This window comes from Hyperoodon ampullatus, assembly GCF_949752795.1.
Source record: "Hyperoodon ampullatus genome assembly, chromosome: 1".
Lineage (NCBI taxonomy): Eukaryota > Metazoa > Chordata > Mammalia > Artiodactyla > Ziphiidae > Hyperoodon > Hyperoodon ampullatus.
Window position 1 is genome coordinate 16,664,985 of NC_136914.1, and position 14,443 is coordinate 16,679,427.

Below are 14,443 nucleotides of genomic sequence, written 5' to 3' on the forward strand. Positions count from 1 at the left end.
ATTCTTCTAAACACTATTTACTATATTCTTTTCTATTTCTTTTTAACAAATATTGATTGTGACCCACTAAATTAACTTTAAGAACACTCTTGGGTTGTACCTGGTGTTTGAAAAACAATGCGAAGCCTTTCCACTCAGTACCCTGAGATTTTGTTAGGAATTCACATTTGCAGGCCTCCTAGACCTGCTGAATTATAATCTGTTTTTATCAAGAGCCCCACATGATTGTTATGCAGGTTAGCATTTGAGAAGCATGGAGCTGAAGAACTCTTAGTCCTAAAAACTTTAACTCATTTCAATAACCTTGATGGTTTGAGTGTACAGGGTGTGGTATCTAAAAGCGGGACAAAGAGAGCAAAGAATGTACTAAGGAGTTTACAGTACTTAGGGAATAAGTACTTAAAGGAAAAGAGAAGGATCTGTGGCAAATTTCATCAAAAAATCCCCAAATAGCTGCCATCTTAGTGATGGGGACAGTAAATGGTATAGAAGGAGGAGCCCGTGAGGGGATGAAATGATCAGGGAAAACTTCACGGAGGAAGAATACCATGAGTTGGAACTTGAAGAATAGATATAGAATTCATCAAGTGTGAGAGAAAAAAGCATTCCAACCAGAGCAGTAGCATAAGCAAAGGCACTGAGGTTGACATACGCATGGTGTATACAGGAAACACAATGCCTACCTGGAACAGAGGGTCTATGTTGAAGAGTAACGCAAAACAAGAATGGAAAAACAAGTGGGCACAGAAATCAGTCTTGCATGTGAAAACATGAGCCATACATCCGTTTACATTACATACATCTTGGGGAGAAAATTTCTTAGTAACCCATGTTTACAGATTATTCACATATTTAATGACATATTTTTCCCCTTCCTGGCAAAGAGAAGTGACATAGAACCTAGATTCTGTCCCTTCAGGCTTATAAAGAGGACATACATTTCAACCCAAAGCAATAATAGAAATTCCTAATTGTGTTAAAAGAGCTAACAGGCGTTGGAGTTGAACAGCCAACAAAAGCTCTCTTCTTTGGAGAATTTTCACTTTTTTTTTCATTTTCAAACTTATTCTCACTTTTTTTTTTTTTGCGGTACGCAGGCCTCTCACTGTTGTGGCCTCTCCCGCTGCAGAGCACAGGCTCCGGACGTACAGGCTCAGCGGCCATGGCTCACGGACCCAGCCACTCCACGGCATGTGGGATCCTCCCGGACCGGGGCACGAACTCGCGTCCCCTGCATCGGCAGGCGGACTCCCAACCACTGCGCCACCAGGGAAGCCCCTATTCTCACTTTTGAATGATGCTGACACACTTTCTGAACTCTCTAGACCAAAGATGGCAAATGCATAACCTATGATGCCATGGATAACAGAGCTTTTCTTAAGGCCATGGATAGCATAGCTCATTGATCTGTCTTCTTGCTTGCTAGGTCTGTGCTTGGCCTCAGAATCCAGCTAACACAATGATGATAGAATAAAAAATGAATCTATTGGGCAATCTCAATCTAAGCAATTTTAACTTGGGCTCATGTGTCCTCAGCACTTGAGTCACTCCATGGGATTTGCTTGACTGCTGATTGCCTTTGTGTACATTTGTTCACAGTGTTGGTGCTAGACACTTTGACTTCATGAAAACATGAAGCCCTTGACTCTTTAAGCCATGAGAAATCATGGATTAAGGAAAAGGAAATGTCTTATTTAGCTCAAAAACTATCAGTGCGGCAATTTGTATTATAGTCAGGCCGTGCGTATATTATGTGACAACGTGGTGTTGACCACATAAACATGTTAAGTCCCCTGTTCACAAATGTGGGCTTACCTTTCCATTGATCATAGCAAATGGACCCTGACCAAGGAGAGAACCAAGGAGAGGCTTTGCAACAATTTTGCAAGTTCTATGTATCGTAGTGTGATACATAGGGGAGGCTGAAGAAAGACCATAGTCTTTCCAATCAGGAGGTTTCCGTGATGGAACCAGCTTGTCTGAGGCTTTCCACATTACCATTCTAAATGTCCACATTTACAAATGCTAATAGCAGAGCTAAATGGTGAGGCCAGCTGCCCCAGGCTTTAGGAAGCATACCTGAGTGATGACAGAGGCAGAGTATGTGAGTATTTGGTCAAACAATGAACTAAAGTTGGGGCCCCAAGTGTTTTTTTGCAGGAGTCAAGGCTCAGCTACAGGGAAACAAGACTGAAGGGGTATTATAATTCTGTGGGAGTTGGAAACAGGATAAACTTGTTCTTGAAGGAGCCTGATGAATGAGGTAAGAAGTTCTGAGAGATAGAAACACAGAAAGAGAGAGACTCAGAGATCCAGAGACACAGATGGGCACAAAGAGTGAGAGATACATAAGTCAAAAGCTGTAGAAAGAGAGATATAAAGACCTAGAGACAAGAGAAAGGCACAGTGGCTCATGTAGATAGCCAGGAGCACCTAGGGACAGTGACCTAGGGAACACAAATAGAGACCCAATCAGAGTGGTCCAGAAGACAGAGGCAGAGAAACCAAAGTGAGAGAAAGATACAGACCCACAGAGCATGACATAGGTCAATGCACCCAGGGCTGTCAGAGACATGAGAGACCCGAGGGCAGAGTCACAGATGGGGAGATGGGGGGTGGGAGGCAAATTGCATCTCATTCCAGCAGAGGTCCTGTCCAGTCCCCAGGCCAGCCTGCACAGTACATGAATGGCTGTAAAACCAAAAGAGCATCATTGCTCCTCCAGAGGTTGGGGCTCAGGGAATGTTTGATTTGGACTGGGAACCAAAGCTCAGAGACTGACTAGAAAAACTATTTCATGGATAAGAGCTTGAGGGGGACTTGAATGCCTGGGCAGAGATCCCAAACCAGAGGCTCTCTCAGGAGGGCTCATCTCGGAGTGGAATCAAGCTTGACTCTGCACTTACTGTGGTTACTCTTGCATCCTATATACATCATAAAATGCTGCTTCAGGGTAATTGTCTTTGGACTGATACATAGTTGCCATTGACAACCTACCGTTGTGGGTTGGGACAGGAGACAGAGAAGGTTACTTTCAGGAAGCTATAACTCTAGGAAAAAGTCCCAAACTTTGGGGGATGTAAAAAAAAGATCTTTGTTTCATTAGTTATCTCCTGTCTATTCCATTGTTCAGATGCTGCCTCTAACCAATGTCAATTTGTCCCAGCAGTAAAAACTTTTGTTAAGAGGACTGAGTCTGAGGGTAATAAATACAAGTACATCACCAGTGTTGGTGTGGTGGGCTGAAGTCAGGGACCTTGAGTTCTGGTCTTGGCTTTGACCCAACTTGAGACAATTCAGATATTTAGACATCTGCTCTTTGTCAAGTGCTGAGCTTGGACGGAATAGACAAATATGAGTAACCTACTGCCCTGCCCCTAAGGAGATCACTGTCAAAAAGAGTGTACTGTGCTCAGCCTAGATCAGGTGGCCAAACCTCTTAGGGCTTTAGGACTGACATCTAGAAAATGATTCTAAGATTATATAGAGAATTAACCCAAAGTATAGACTCAACTGGTGGGGAGTCAGAATCGTACGAGCAATCATATGAGACCCAGGCAACTTTAGATATTTACAATGAGAAAGCAAACAATGGATGAATTAGAAGAATTTCATGCCATTAAGATTTTCAAAACTTCTTTGATGCCATTTTGAAAAACTATACAAAAGCAGAACTCATTCTTATTTAGATGTGAATCACTTATGTTTTTAGCTCAGTAGAATTACTGGCTTCCACCCCTGTTCCTTCCTTACTATTCCCAGGTCCTCACTCTAGTTTCTTATATACCAGTCTGTAAACTCTCTCACTCATTAGTTTTATTGTCTCTGGACTCATTACTATTGATCATGCTCAACTACCAGATTAATCTACTTTAAAAAAAACCCACGATGACCATGTAGTTCCACATTCCTATAAACATTCAATGATTACATATTGTCAAATGACGTTTGACCAAAGTCCAAACTCAATCTATTTAAGGCCTTCTGGAATTTGGATCAATCTAAATATTCAAATTTTAATACAGGGAAACAGGATAGCCTGGGAAAGACCAGACCCAGAACCTGCTTTGAGAAAGAACAAGAAGCAGATGATGAAAATGTATGCTACCAGAAAGTAAGAGCAAAATTATAGGCATGGTACGAGCGCAATTCAATCTACGTGCACGTGCGTGTGTGTGTGTGTGTGTGTGTGTGTGTGTATGTGTTTACAGAAAAATATTTTTTAAAGACTGGAGAGAAGTTGAGCAATATGTCATTTTGGGTGGTGGTACAGGGCTGACATTTTTGGTGCTTTTCTTTATTCACCAAATTTTCAATAATTAATACATTTTATTATTATTTTAAAGTGCTTATTATAAATAATTCCAAATATACAAGAAAGTAGAAAACTGAGTATAAATAATACCCACATTTAAGTAATACCCATATTTTAGGTGGAATAATTTTTAACTTTTTGCCAGATTTCCTTCATATATTTTTGGATGAATGTTTTAAAAGTAAGTTACAGATATCATAGCACTTTAATCTTAAGTAATTCAGCATGTGTCTCTAAAAAGCAACATTCTCGGGCTTCCCTGGTGGCGCAGTGGTTGAGAGTCCGCCTGCCGATGCAGGGGACACGGGTTCGTGCCCGGGTCTGGGAGGATCCCACATGCCGCGGAGCAGCTGGGCCCGTGAGCCATGGCCGCTGAGCCTGCGCGTCCGGTCCGCAACGGAAGAGGCCACGACAGTGAGAGGCCCGTGTACCACAAAAAAAAAAAAAAAAAAAAAAAAAAAAAGCAACATTCTCTTACATAGCTATACTTTTATCAAAACAAATTAAATTGTTGCCCTTAGGCTTTTTAAAATTTAAATATTTTTGAGCAAAGAAAGTCTAACAACAGATAACGGGAGCAGGCACTAGTAGTCGGGGAAGCAGGACCACAGGGAATCTGTAGGTGACCGAGTGACAGCCAAGACTTGGCTACGTGAGCTGTGGTTGGGTTCAGACAGGTCCACCTCAGGGAGGAGGAGCCAGAGCATGGGGGCTCAGACTAGGAATTTATCCTAGTTGACACAATCATTGAGAGGAGTTGGTAGGAGCAAGAAATTAACCCAGGCTTAAAAAAAAAAAACCCAACAGGCTAAGTGTATGGTTATGACACTAGAAACTAGAAGAGGAAAGCCAGGTGGAAGCTTTCTCATAGAATGTAACTGAAGGTGGGCACTCTGAGAGGTAAAGACCAGAACAAGACTGAACGATGAGTAACTGCTGGGTCCCAGGGACTGGGAGGGTCTGAGTCCATGTGGACACTTTTTATTTTCTGAATATTCATATGTTTTGCCACTTTTACTGCTTTATTCATGCCATTTTCTCTTTAGAAAATGTCTTCTTCTCTGCCTTCAACTGACAAAAATCCTACGGGTTCCAAGGCCATCTTCTCCACATCCAATGATCTTCTTTCTTGCCATCTGCTGTGTTCTTTATGTAGACACAGCAATGACCCTCAGTCCCTCTATCCTGCATTCTAACTCCACCCACTTGTGCATTCTCTGTCCTCTGCACTGTAAACTCCTTGAGGGGACAGCCACTTCTTCTTACTGTCAGTAACCCCCACACTGCCTTGCATAATGTCATCATTCAACAGATGGGTCTATGAATAAATGGAAAAGAGAATGAATGAAACAAAGTGACCCCACTCGATGTGGAGAATGTGTGTGGCCAGATTTCCACATGTAAGTAGAAGGAAGTCACCGTTACCCATAGAGGAACAGAAACACAACAACTAAAGAGGAAATTTGCTTGAGTCCAAGCAAGATCAAACTGTACAGTAGCTACATACTCTCGCTCAGCCACAAGAGAATCACCTTCCATTTTTAGAGTCCAAGATTACAGAATTGTGCCCAGAAGAGGAACAAGCTTTTTTGCTCTACTTGGTATCAGCTCTGTAAACAGCTTCCTTTAAAGCTTTGAATTTACTATGCTTTTCTTAGCCTAATCGATTTGCCTAGCCCCAAAGAAAGGAATCTACACACAATTCAAAAAAGTTCTGATGAATTAGGATATTGCTCTGGATTTGTATGCATGTCTGTTATGTGAAGAATGTGAAAGAATAATGTCTTTTAGTAAAAAAATGTGTTGGTGGTAGTAATCACAGAACTTTTTCTTCTCTCAGTTCTCACTAGCACTAACAGTGCTGATATAATAAGCAGGAAGTTGTGTTAGTGGAGAAGCATGTGGGCTCTGGAGCCAAACTCCTGGATTTGAAGGTTTATGAGCGTGTCATCTTGAGCATGTGATAAAAGCTCTGTCCTTCATTTTTCTCATTTGTGAGCAGAAATGTCACTGGTGGTAGTATCTACCTGGCAGTGATGTGTGAATTTAATAAGTCATACAAGCAAAAGGCTTAAAATAGTACCTGGCACATGGTGAGCATCCAACCCTTACTAAATTGCCGTTCTTAGAAGGTGTACCTTCTTCCATTGGTGGAGAGAGAGTTAGCTCTGGAGTACGTGCCTAGGCACTCTCAGGGCACCACCTATGAGGTCTGTGACCTGGACAGTTCACTTGACTGATCTGAAGTCACCTTCTGCATCTACAAGATGAGTATAATCATACTGTATGGATGGTGTTATTGTGAAGGCCAGACTCTGTGAATGACCTGGTGCCGGCCAATGACCCTCACAACAAGAGGGCAACCTGGTTTGGTGGAATAAGCATGGCCTTGGGACCCAGATTCTCTGGGACTCCAGGCAGCTTGATTTCTCTGCTAATGAGTCTCCTCATGTGTAAAGCTGGAACGTAGATACCTTTTGAAGCCCAGAGCTCCTGTATGCAAAATGTCTGCCTCTTCATAAGAACTCGCTTTGGTTATTGTTACTTATTCTCTGGGTCGTCAGCAAACCACCATGTGAGGGCCAGTTCCTACCAGGGTACACGTTTTGGTGTAGACTGTGAGCTAAGCATGGTTTTACGTTTTTAAGTGGTTAGGGGGAAAAAAGAAGAAGAATATTTTATGACTCATGACAATTGTATGAAATTCAAATTTCAGCGTCCTTAAATAATATTTTGTTTGAACACCGTCACAGTCATCTGTTTCTGTGTTATCTATGGCTGTTTTTGCATGACAATGACAGATGTGAGTAGCTGAAGCAGAAATCATAAAGCCTGCAAAGCCTAAAATATTTATTACCTGGCCTCTGACAAAAAAAAGTTTGCTGATCCCTGATCTGCTCTAACCTTCTCTTATATGGGAAGCAGCAGAGAAATTAGAGAGTTTTTAATTAATTTACTTAAATATCCAGAGCTTAGAATCTACTTTCTTGACTCTGACAGCACAGCCAAACACAGACACTTCCTTATAAAATTTGAGACAGGAAAATATATTAAAAAGGGAACATTTATTATATTTCTTGCTTGAAGGAATATGTCTGACTAGATAATTTGAATATTTAAAAATATGCTAAAATATTTTTATTTCACAGTCTCCCTTTTGTGTCTGTAGTTATATAGTTTGTAGTTACATACAAAACTACATTGTTTTGTAGGAACCTTTGTTATAATCAAATAATTGCTGGAATCATAAACTGTTAACTGATTAGCAATTCTATCCTAGTTTGTTCCTTAGGTGGTGCCTCAAATATTCACTATTTGTTTCACAGCCCCGTTGCTTCATTTTGGAAGCCACACACAGCCTGCCCTCTGTTCCCAGTCCACCTCCTGCTTCCCACTGACCATTGTCCACAGCCTTTGCCCCTCCCTCCCCCATCCCATTTGGCCAACGTGTAAGTGAAGCTGAGCAACCACTACAAATTGTGTTATTTCCCCTTTGCTTCTGGATGCATTAATATGTTTAGGATGAAGGAAAATAAGTATTTTTAGACTGATATTCTGCAAATGAGATACAGAAATGCATCTGAGTTGCTTGATTTAGGTACTTTAGAAAGAATGTCTTCTGAGCAAGTCGTGTGTGTCCTAGAAAGGCAGGAGATGGATTTGCTACAATGCAGGGTTTAATTTGCAGAGCTTACAGATGCCAGAACCTGAAGAAAAATGGGACCAAAGAACAAAGATGTATGCCATCTCTTTAATTTAACCACCACCTTGTCTGTTTGTATCTATCAAAAATACAAATGTAAGAACCTACCTAACTACTCAGATAACCTATTAAAAATGACTTCAAAATGAAGGCATTAAAACTAGCCACTTTTTATCTATCATCTGCTTTAAATCATTTTGTTTTTAAGGAGCGTTTTAAAAACTGAATTAATTAGAAGTTTGGGGGTAGATTATACCTAACCAGTAGCCTAGAGTCTCAAAGAAGAAGTTTCATTTTATTCAGGATTCTGCCAGAGGCAACAGGTCATTTTCAAGTTTTCTCAGATCTTATGACCTATGAGAGGTATATCAGGATTGTCCTAGAGGCACAAGTACTAACTCAAGTCCATTATTAAATTCTCAGGAATTTTGTAATCTTGTTGTTAAACCCTTGGCAGCTTGAAAATGCCTGTGATTGGAGTATTTATACCGGGGAAACAGGCAGACTCTTGAATCAGGGCTATCCCTCACCCAGGTGGTTTATTAACACACCACTGAGTATATTAAAAAAAAATGCTTCTGAGGTTTCTTACTGGGGGGATGAAAATGTTCTAAAACTGATTTATGGTGATGGTTGTACTGCTCTTTAAAGGCACTACAGGTTACTGAATTGTACACTGGAAATGAGTGAGCTCTATGATCTATAAAATATACTTCAATAAAATTGTTAAACAAAATGCTCCCAAACCCACAGACGAAATGTCAATGTTTATTAATGGCTTTAAGATTCAGGTACATATCCAACAAATAAGGGCACATTTACTCAGTGCTTCTGATGGATTTCTATTCTATGCAGTGATTCTCAACCTTGGTCTTGCTCTGAAATCACTTGGAAAGTTTAAAAAGAAAACGCTCACCCCCAAGATACTGATGTCATTTGTCTGGTGTGTGGCCTGGGCAGGAATTTTTAAAAACTCCTTGGGTAATTCTAGTGCACAAGTCAAGGTTAAGAACCGCAATCGTAGAGCAATTTCCCTAGACCACTGTAACTTGCCTGTTGTTATAGAAACCGTCTTCCAATGTTTAAGACATTTCCAGACTTTCTGAAATAGTGAAGTATGGACATAAAAGCACCTTTTTGGGGTGTTTCTGGGTTGTATTGAATGGCCATCTCTGCACATGGTGGGAAGACACAGTTCTGTTTCCTAGTGGGTTTTACCTAAGGTTGCTTCCTGCTACGGACAGTAAGGTGGGGAGAAGGGACAGTGTTTAGCTCATCTTTGTCATCCAAGTGAGTGCCAAGGGTACTCAAGCGCAGAGCCTAGGCTCAAAGATTGTTGAATTAAAGGACCAGAGCTGAATATTTCCTTTGTCTCTCTTCTCCTCTGTGGCTTCCTACCGATCGTGGGCTGGGAATCCATATAACCAAACATATAAAGACTGATAGTTTAATAACTTCATACGGATCTAAGTGAGAGCCCAGGGTCCAGCTTTAGTGCCTGGACTTTGTGACACCCATTTTGGATGCTCAGGGAACATTTTACCTCTGCAGTTTGGGGATTTGGTCTAGAAGGCTAGAGGTGTCCTGGAGCTCTGACTCCCCATAAGGGGAGTTTACTGAAAAGTCTAGCTGTTACGTTTGATTTACCTTATGAAGGTAAAGTTCAATTCTGAGACCTCAAGTTTAAAATCTAAAGACAGGACTTATTGAGAACGCTTACAACACCCCAAAATACAACCTCTGCAGTCTTGATGCAGAGAGATTTCATCCCTACTTTAGTTTTTCTCTGATTAAGGACATAGACTTGGCAGATTGGAATCCTGACTTGTAACTGATGTGTGACCGCAGGCAAGTTATTCAATCCCTTTGGTGCCTGTTTTCTTCCTTTGTAAGATGGAGATGATTGCAGCTCCTCTGCCTTTGAGTGTTTGTGAAGATTAGAGCTCTTTAGTGAGACAGCAGGTGCAGGTCTTGCCTCTTGGGAATCACAGGTGTCAAAATCAGCCTCACCAGGCTATTCCTGGTGCTTCAGGGGAAAGGAGCAGTTTCTGTAGGAAATCCCCTACCCCTCCCTTGTGTAACATTTGCTTCTTATTAAGTATCCTGATGAGTTGTTTCACCTGGTCCCTTCTTAAAGACAGGACTACAGTGCCTCTTCCTACCTAAATGTGTAACCTGTCTGGGGCAGAGTGTTTATCTTCTTCCTGGCTTGTTAGTACCTAAAAGGCTCAAAGTTGCCCTTACAGACACGCACGCATACGAGAGCTCACAAATGCAGTGTCAGAAGAAAGACACACATATGGGACACTGCTGCAGACACTTCCTCGTTCTTTCTCTTTTGAAAAAGTCCCTCTCCCTTACTGTAGGGTCTAGGCTTTCTGTTTATCTCACCAGCAGCACAGCCCTCTTACTGTCAGTAGCTTGGAGCTCAGAACTTTTTATAGCACATTTATTCATAGACCAGATCAATAACAAGGAAACCCAGCAACAACCGCGACGACAGCCCAATTCTGTCCCTCATCTCAAAGAACGTCCAGCATTTGATTTTTTTGTCCCATTTTCTCCACCTACTTGTTTTCACATCTGGAAAGGTAATCCATACTTTCACCATGGAATTGGGCCCCAACAGACACAGATGAGTAAAGTGGAAAGGAGAGAAGATTGGGGTGTCAGAGAGAAAGAGTGCTAAAGATCATCATTCATCAAGATGAGCATTTGCGTAGGGCTGAGGGGTTAAGGTTCACCCAATAAGCGCTTGGAAAAAGGAACTGCCCTCTTACCCCAAGTCCTGGAGCAGCTCAGCGTCTCCGTCCGACCTGCTCCACAGATCTGAAGGATCCTGGGTGCTCATGTTCCCTTCTAGAGATTCTTCTCTGCCCATTCGCACCCCTCGCGTCTGCTAAGCCCCTGCGAGGCGCTCTGGGTAGGAGGCAGAGAGAGACACGTTCTGTTGCCCCTCACGCCCTCCCCTCCCCGCTGAGAGAGAAACCAGCTGTAGCTGAGTCTCCAACCAGCAAGGAAGTGAAACCTGCTTACTCCTCCCACCGACACTCCCCACCCTGGCGCCTAGGTGCTGGCAGGAGTGCTGCGTCCGTCAGGAAACAGGCAAAGCTAGGTAGCACCTCTGAGGACACCCACACTGCGTCATGCCGCACGCAGTTTCTGGCAAAGGAAATAAAGATGAAACTGCTCCAACTGAGAGTGACTCTTAATTCCAGCTCTCTTCGTGAGGCCAAACCATAGTTTTTCCTTAGTGCTATTTGCCTCTGGTTTGTCCAGGATGCCCTCCAATCACCTACACCTTACGTCTCACACACAAACATAAGGAACATTGAGGAAGTTTCTGGATCAGGGACATCTTTCAAAGGGGTAAAGAAATCAGACTCAAACCACTAGCTTCCATCAGGAAGTCTGGTTTTCAGCACTTTCTCAATATTTCTGCTTCAATCACCTAAGCTTTCCAGCCTACCCTTGACGTTCAGGTTGAGCATGATTCAGAGACAATTATCGTTCCTCTGTGGAAGATGGATTGGGTGAGAAGAAGGTAGGAAAAGCTGCAGGGGGGCCAGCCGGGTGCCCAGCTATCAGGGGAGGTTAGAACTCCTGGAGTCTTCGAGTTCCACTTCCTCCCCTGGGCTTACTCACAGCTGGTATTGCTCTGGGTCCAGACTCATGTGTAGAGAATGCCAGCTGCCTAAATAAGTCCAGAAGGGAAGCTGTCATCACTCTGAATGCTGGGGAATTGGACCAAGTACCGTAATGAATGAACAAAGAACATATGTTGCTTCCTGTGTTCCCTGTGTGTGTAACCTGCAGGAGAGAGTGTGCTTCTCTCTCTCGCCTGTTCTCTCCCTGTCTCTCCCTCTTGTCACACCTGACTCACTCAGGGTTCACCTGGGAACTCTATAACTCACTTCTCCCAGTGCGTCCGAGGACCAGCAGGGTCCCCAGGAGCTTGTTAGAATGCAGAATTTGGGTTCATCCCAGCACCTCTGAAACAGTATTTGCAGTTAAACAAGATCCCCAAGTTGACTCCTGTGCGAGTTACAGTTTGAGGAGACTGCTATATATAGGAAACCAAGATAGCAGAGCTGTTCCAGGAGGAGAGGCTGGTGGCTGGCACCTGGCATTATTCCAGCTTTTCTTACAGTCCTTCCCTATGATCTGTGTTTGTCAGTGATGTGTGAGACCCTGGCATGCTCTGACTGCAAATGGCATTATTTGTTCTTTTTTATGGCTAATACTCCACTGTATATATGTACCTCACCTTCCTTATCCATTCCTCCGGGTTGAAGACCCTTTTAAATCTTTTCCTAATTTATTTGTCTCTACAGAAAGCTCAAATATCAGAGTGTTGCTTTCCACCTGGTTACCTGACAATGGCAACTCTACTCATGCTCTTCCCAGCACAGGGGGAATGGTCCTTTAGCTCCTTTGGTTGGTTAGCTGTTAACTGTTACATAAGCATGATCTCTTCTCCATCACTGATGTTGGTGGGAAAGAAAGGATACATTCTGTAAAGGGAAACCATGGCTTGGGATTACCATGGACTGAGGTTACCATAGCTTGGGGTTGAGGGATCCTTACTCTCTTTCCCACTGGCTGTTCTCCCCACCCATGAAAAAGAAGCAATTATCATTTCATATTAACTTGGAACAGAGGAACAGCTGAGGAAGAAAGAACTAACCACTGTTTTTCAGCTGCGGGCCGGCTTTCCAAGGGGAAGACTTCCAGCTCTCCTCCTAATTCTGTGGCAAGCTCACAGCCGCCATATTGCTTTTAAAAGTATGTCAGCTGGAGTTTTATTTCAAGCTGCCACTTCTGTGTTCTCTGCCACAATTATGTGATCACTTACTACAGTATCAAAGGCCAAGGCAATTGGTTGTCTTGAATTAACTGGGACCCTACTTCATTTTCTTCTCTCGTCTAGATAACCAGTCCTAGCTTCTTTATTGGATAAAGCTGTCTGTATGAGGCTATAACTTGCCAACTTCAAGGTATAAACTTCACTCTAATCCCTTCCTCTCTCAGGAGAGCAGAAAACCAGAACCAAATGAAAGGATTTTCTCTGAAGGGGAAAGGAAGGATATAAACACGTTGGATTTTACTTTCCTAAGCATTCCTACCGAAAATATGGTTTCCTCGGTGATTTAAAATTCTGAAAAAATAATATCAGCAGACCCAAGGTATGGGCTCCCAGATGCTCAGGAAATAGTTCATAAAGGTAAATTTTAGTCATTGAGAAATACAAAGCAGCCAAGTGGTGATGTCAGCTAGGCCTGTGGTAGAGGTGACACTGCATGACTTTTGAGGGGAGGTCGTTGTAAGAAGCCTTGAGCTTCAGCCTGGTCTCTTTGAACACCCATTCTCCAGGCCTTCCTTCCAGAGTGTTCCCTTGTGGAACCCAGCTATCATGCTGGGAGAAGCCCAAGTCACATGGAGCGCTTCCTGTGTGTGCTCTGTTGACAGTCCCAGGAGACCCAGCTTGAGTCATCTCAGTCCAGGTTCCAGACACACGATTGAAGAAGGCTCCAGATGTTCCAGCCTCCAGCCAGCTGAGTCACTCCCAGTGACTGAGTCCCACTAAGTCCCAGGCATTGAAGAGCAGAGACAAGCCATCCCATCTATACCCTGTTGGAATTTGGGACCTAAGGAATACACACACATAATAAAATTGTTGCTGTTTTATGCCACAGAGTTTGGGGTGATTTGTTACCCAGTGACAGATAACTAAAACACTTGTTTACTGTCTGGGTCACTGCCTAGAATGTGAGCTTCCGGAGGCAGTGACTTTAAGTGTCTTCACAGCTATGTATCTGTGATGGTTAATTTTATGTGTCAACTTGGCTGGGCCACAAGGCGCTCAGATATTTGGTCAAACATTATTCTGGGTGTTTCAGGGAGGGAGATTTTTAGTGAGATTAACATTTAAATTGGTGGATTTTGAGTACAGAAAATTGTTCTTCAGAATTGAGTGGGGCTCATCTAATCAGTTGAAGGCCTGAACAGAACAAAAAGACCAGCCTCCCCCGAGCAAGACAATTCTCCAGCAAACTGCCTTCAGACTTCATCTGTAACATCGTTCTCACGGATTCTACAGCAGACGGCCTTCGAACTCAAAGCGGAACATCGGCTCTCCTGGGTCTCCAGTCTGCTAGCCCACTCTGCAGATTTAGTACTTGCCGGCCTCCAAATCCGATGAGCCAATTCCTTGTAATAAACCTCTTTTATACATGCATGCTATTGGTTCTGTTCCTCTGGAGAATCCTAATACTGTATCCATAGTTCTTAAAACCGTGGTTCTCAACTAAGGGCAGTTTTGCCCTCCAGGGCCATTTGGTAGCCTCTGGAGACATTTTGGTTTCCCCACCCGGGGAGCCTACCGGCATCTAGTGCATTGTGCTTCCGAGCATCAGTGCACAGGA

General features: G+C 43.0%; 1 protein-coding gene across 2 annotated transcripts in view; it reads right to left on the bottom strand.

Annotated features, from left to right (window-relative positions):
• DAPP1 (dual adaptor of phosphotyrosine and 3-phosphoinositides 1) overlaps window positions 1–10,930 on the bottom strand; it is a gene marked incomplete at both ends in the record, with an annotated part of 60,840 nt that extends 49,910 nt beyond the window's left edge. Inside the window, one exon of one of the 2 annotated variants that reach the window (XM_079700306.1) lies at window positions 10,799–10,930. In XM_079700306.1, coding sequence (XP_079556432.1) covers window positions 10,799–10,899 — 101 coding nt within the window. The remainder of the gene's footprint in view (window positions 1–10,798) is intronic. The other variant, XM_079700307.1, reaches the window with a different exon arrangement.
• Window positions 10,931–14,443: the final 3,513 nt, after the last annotated feature.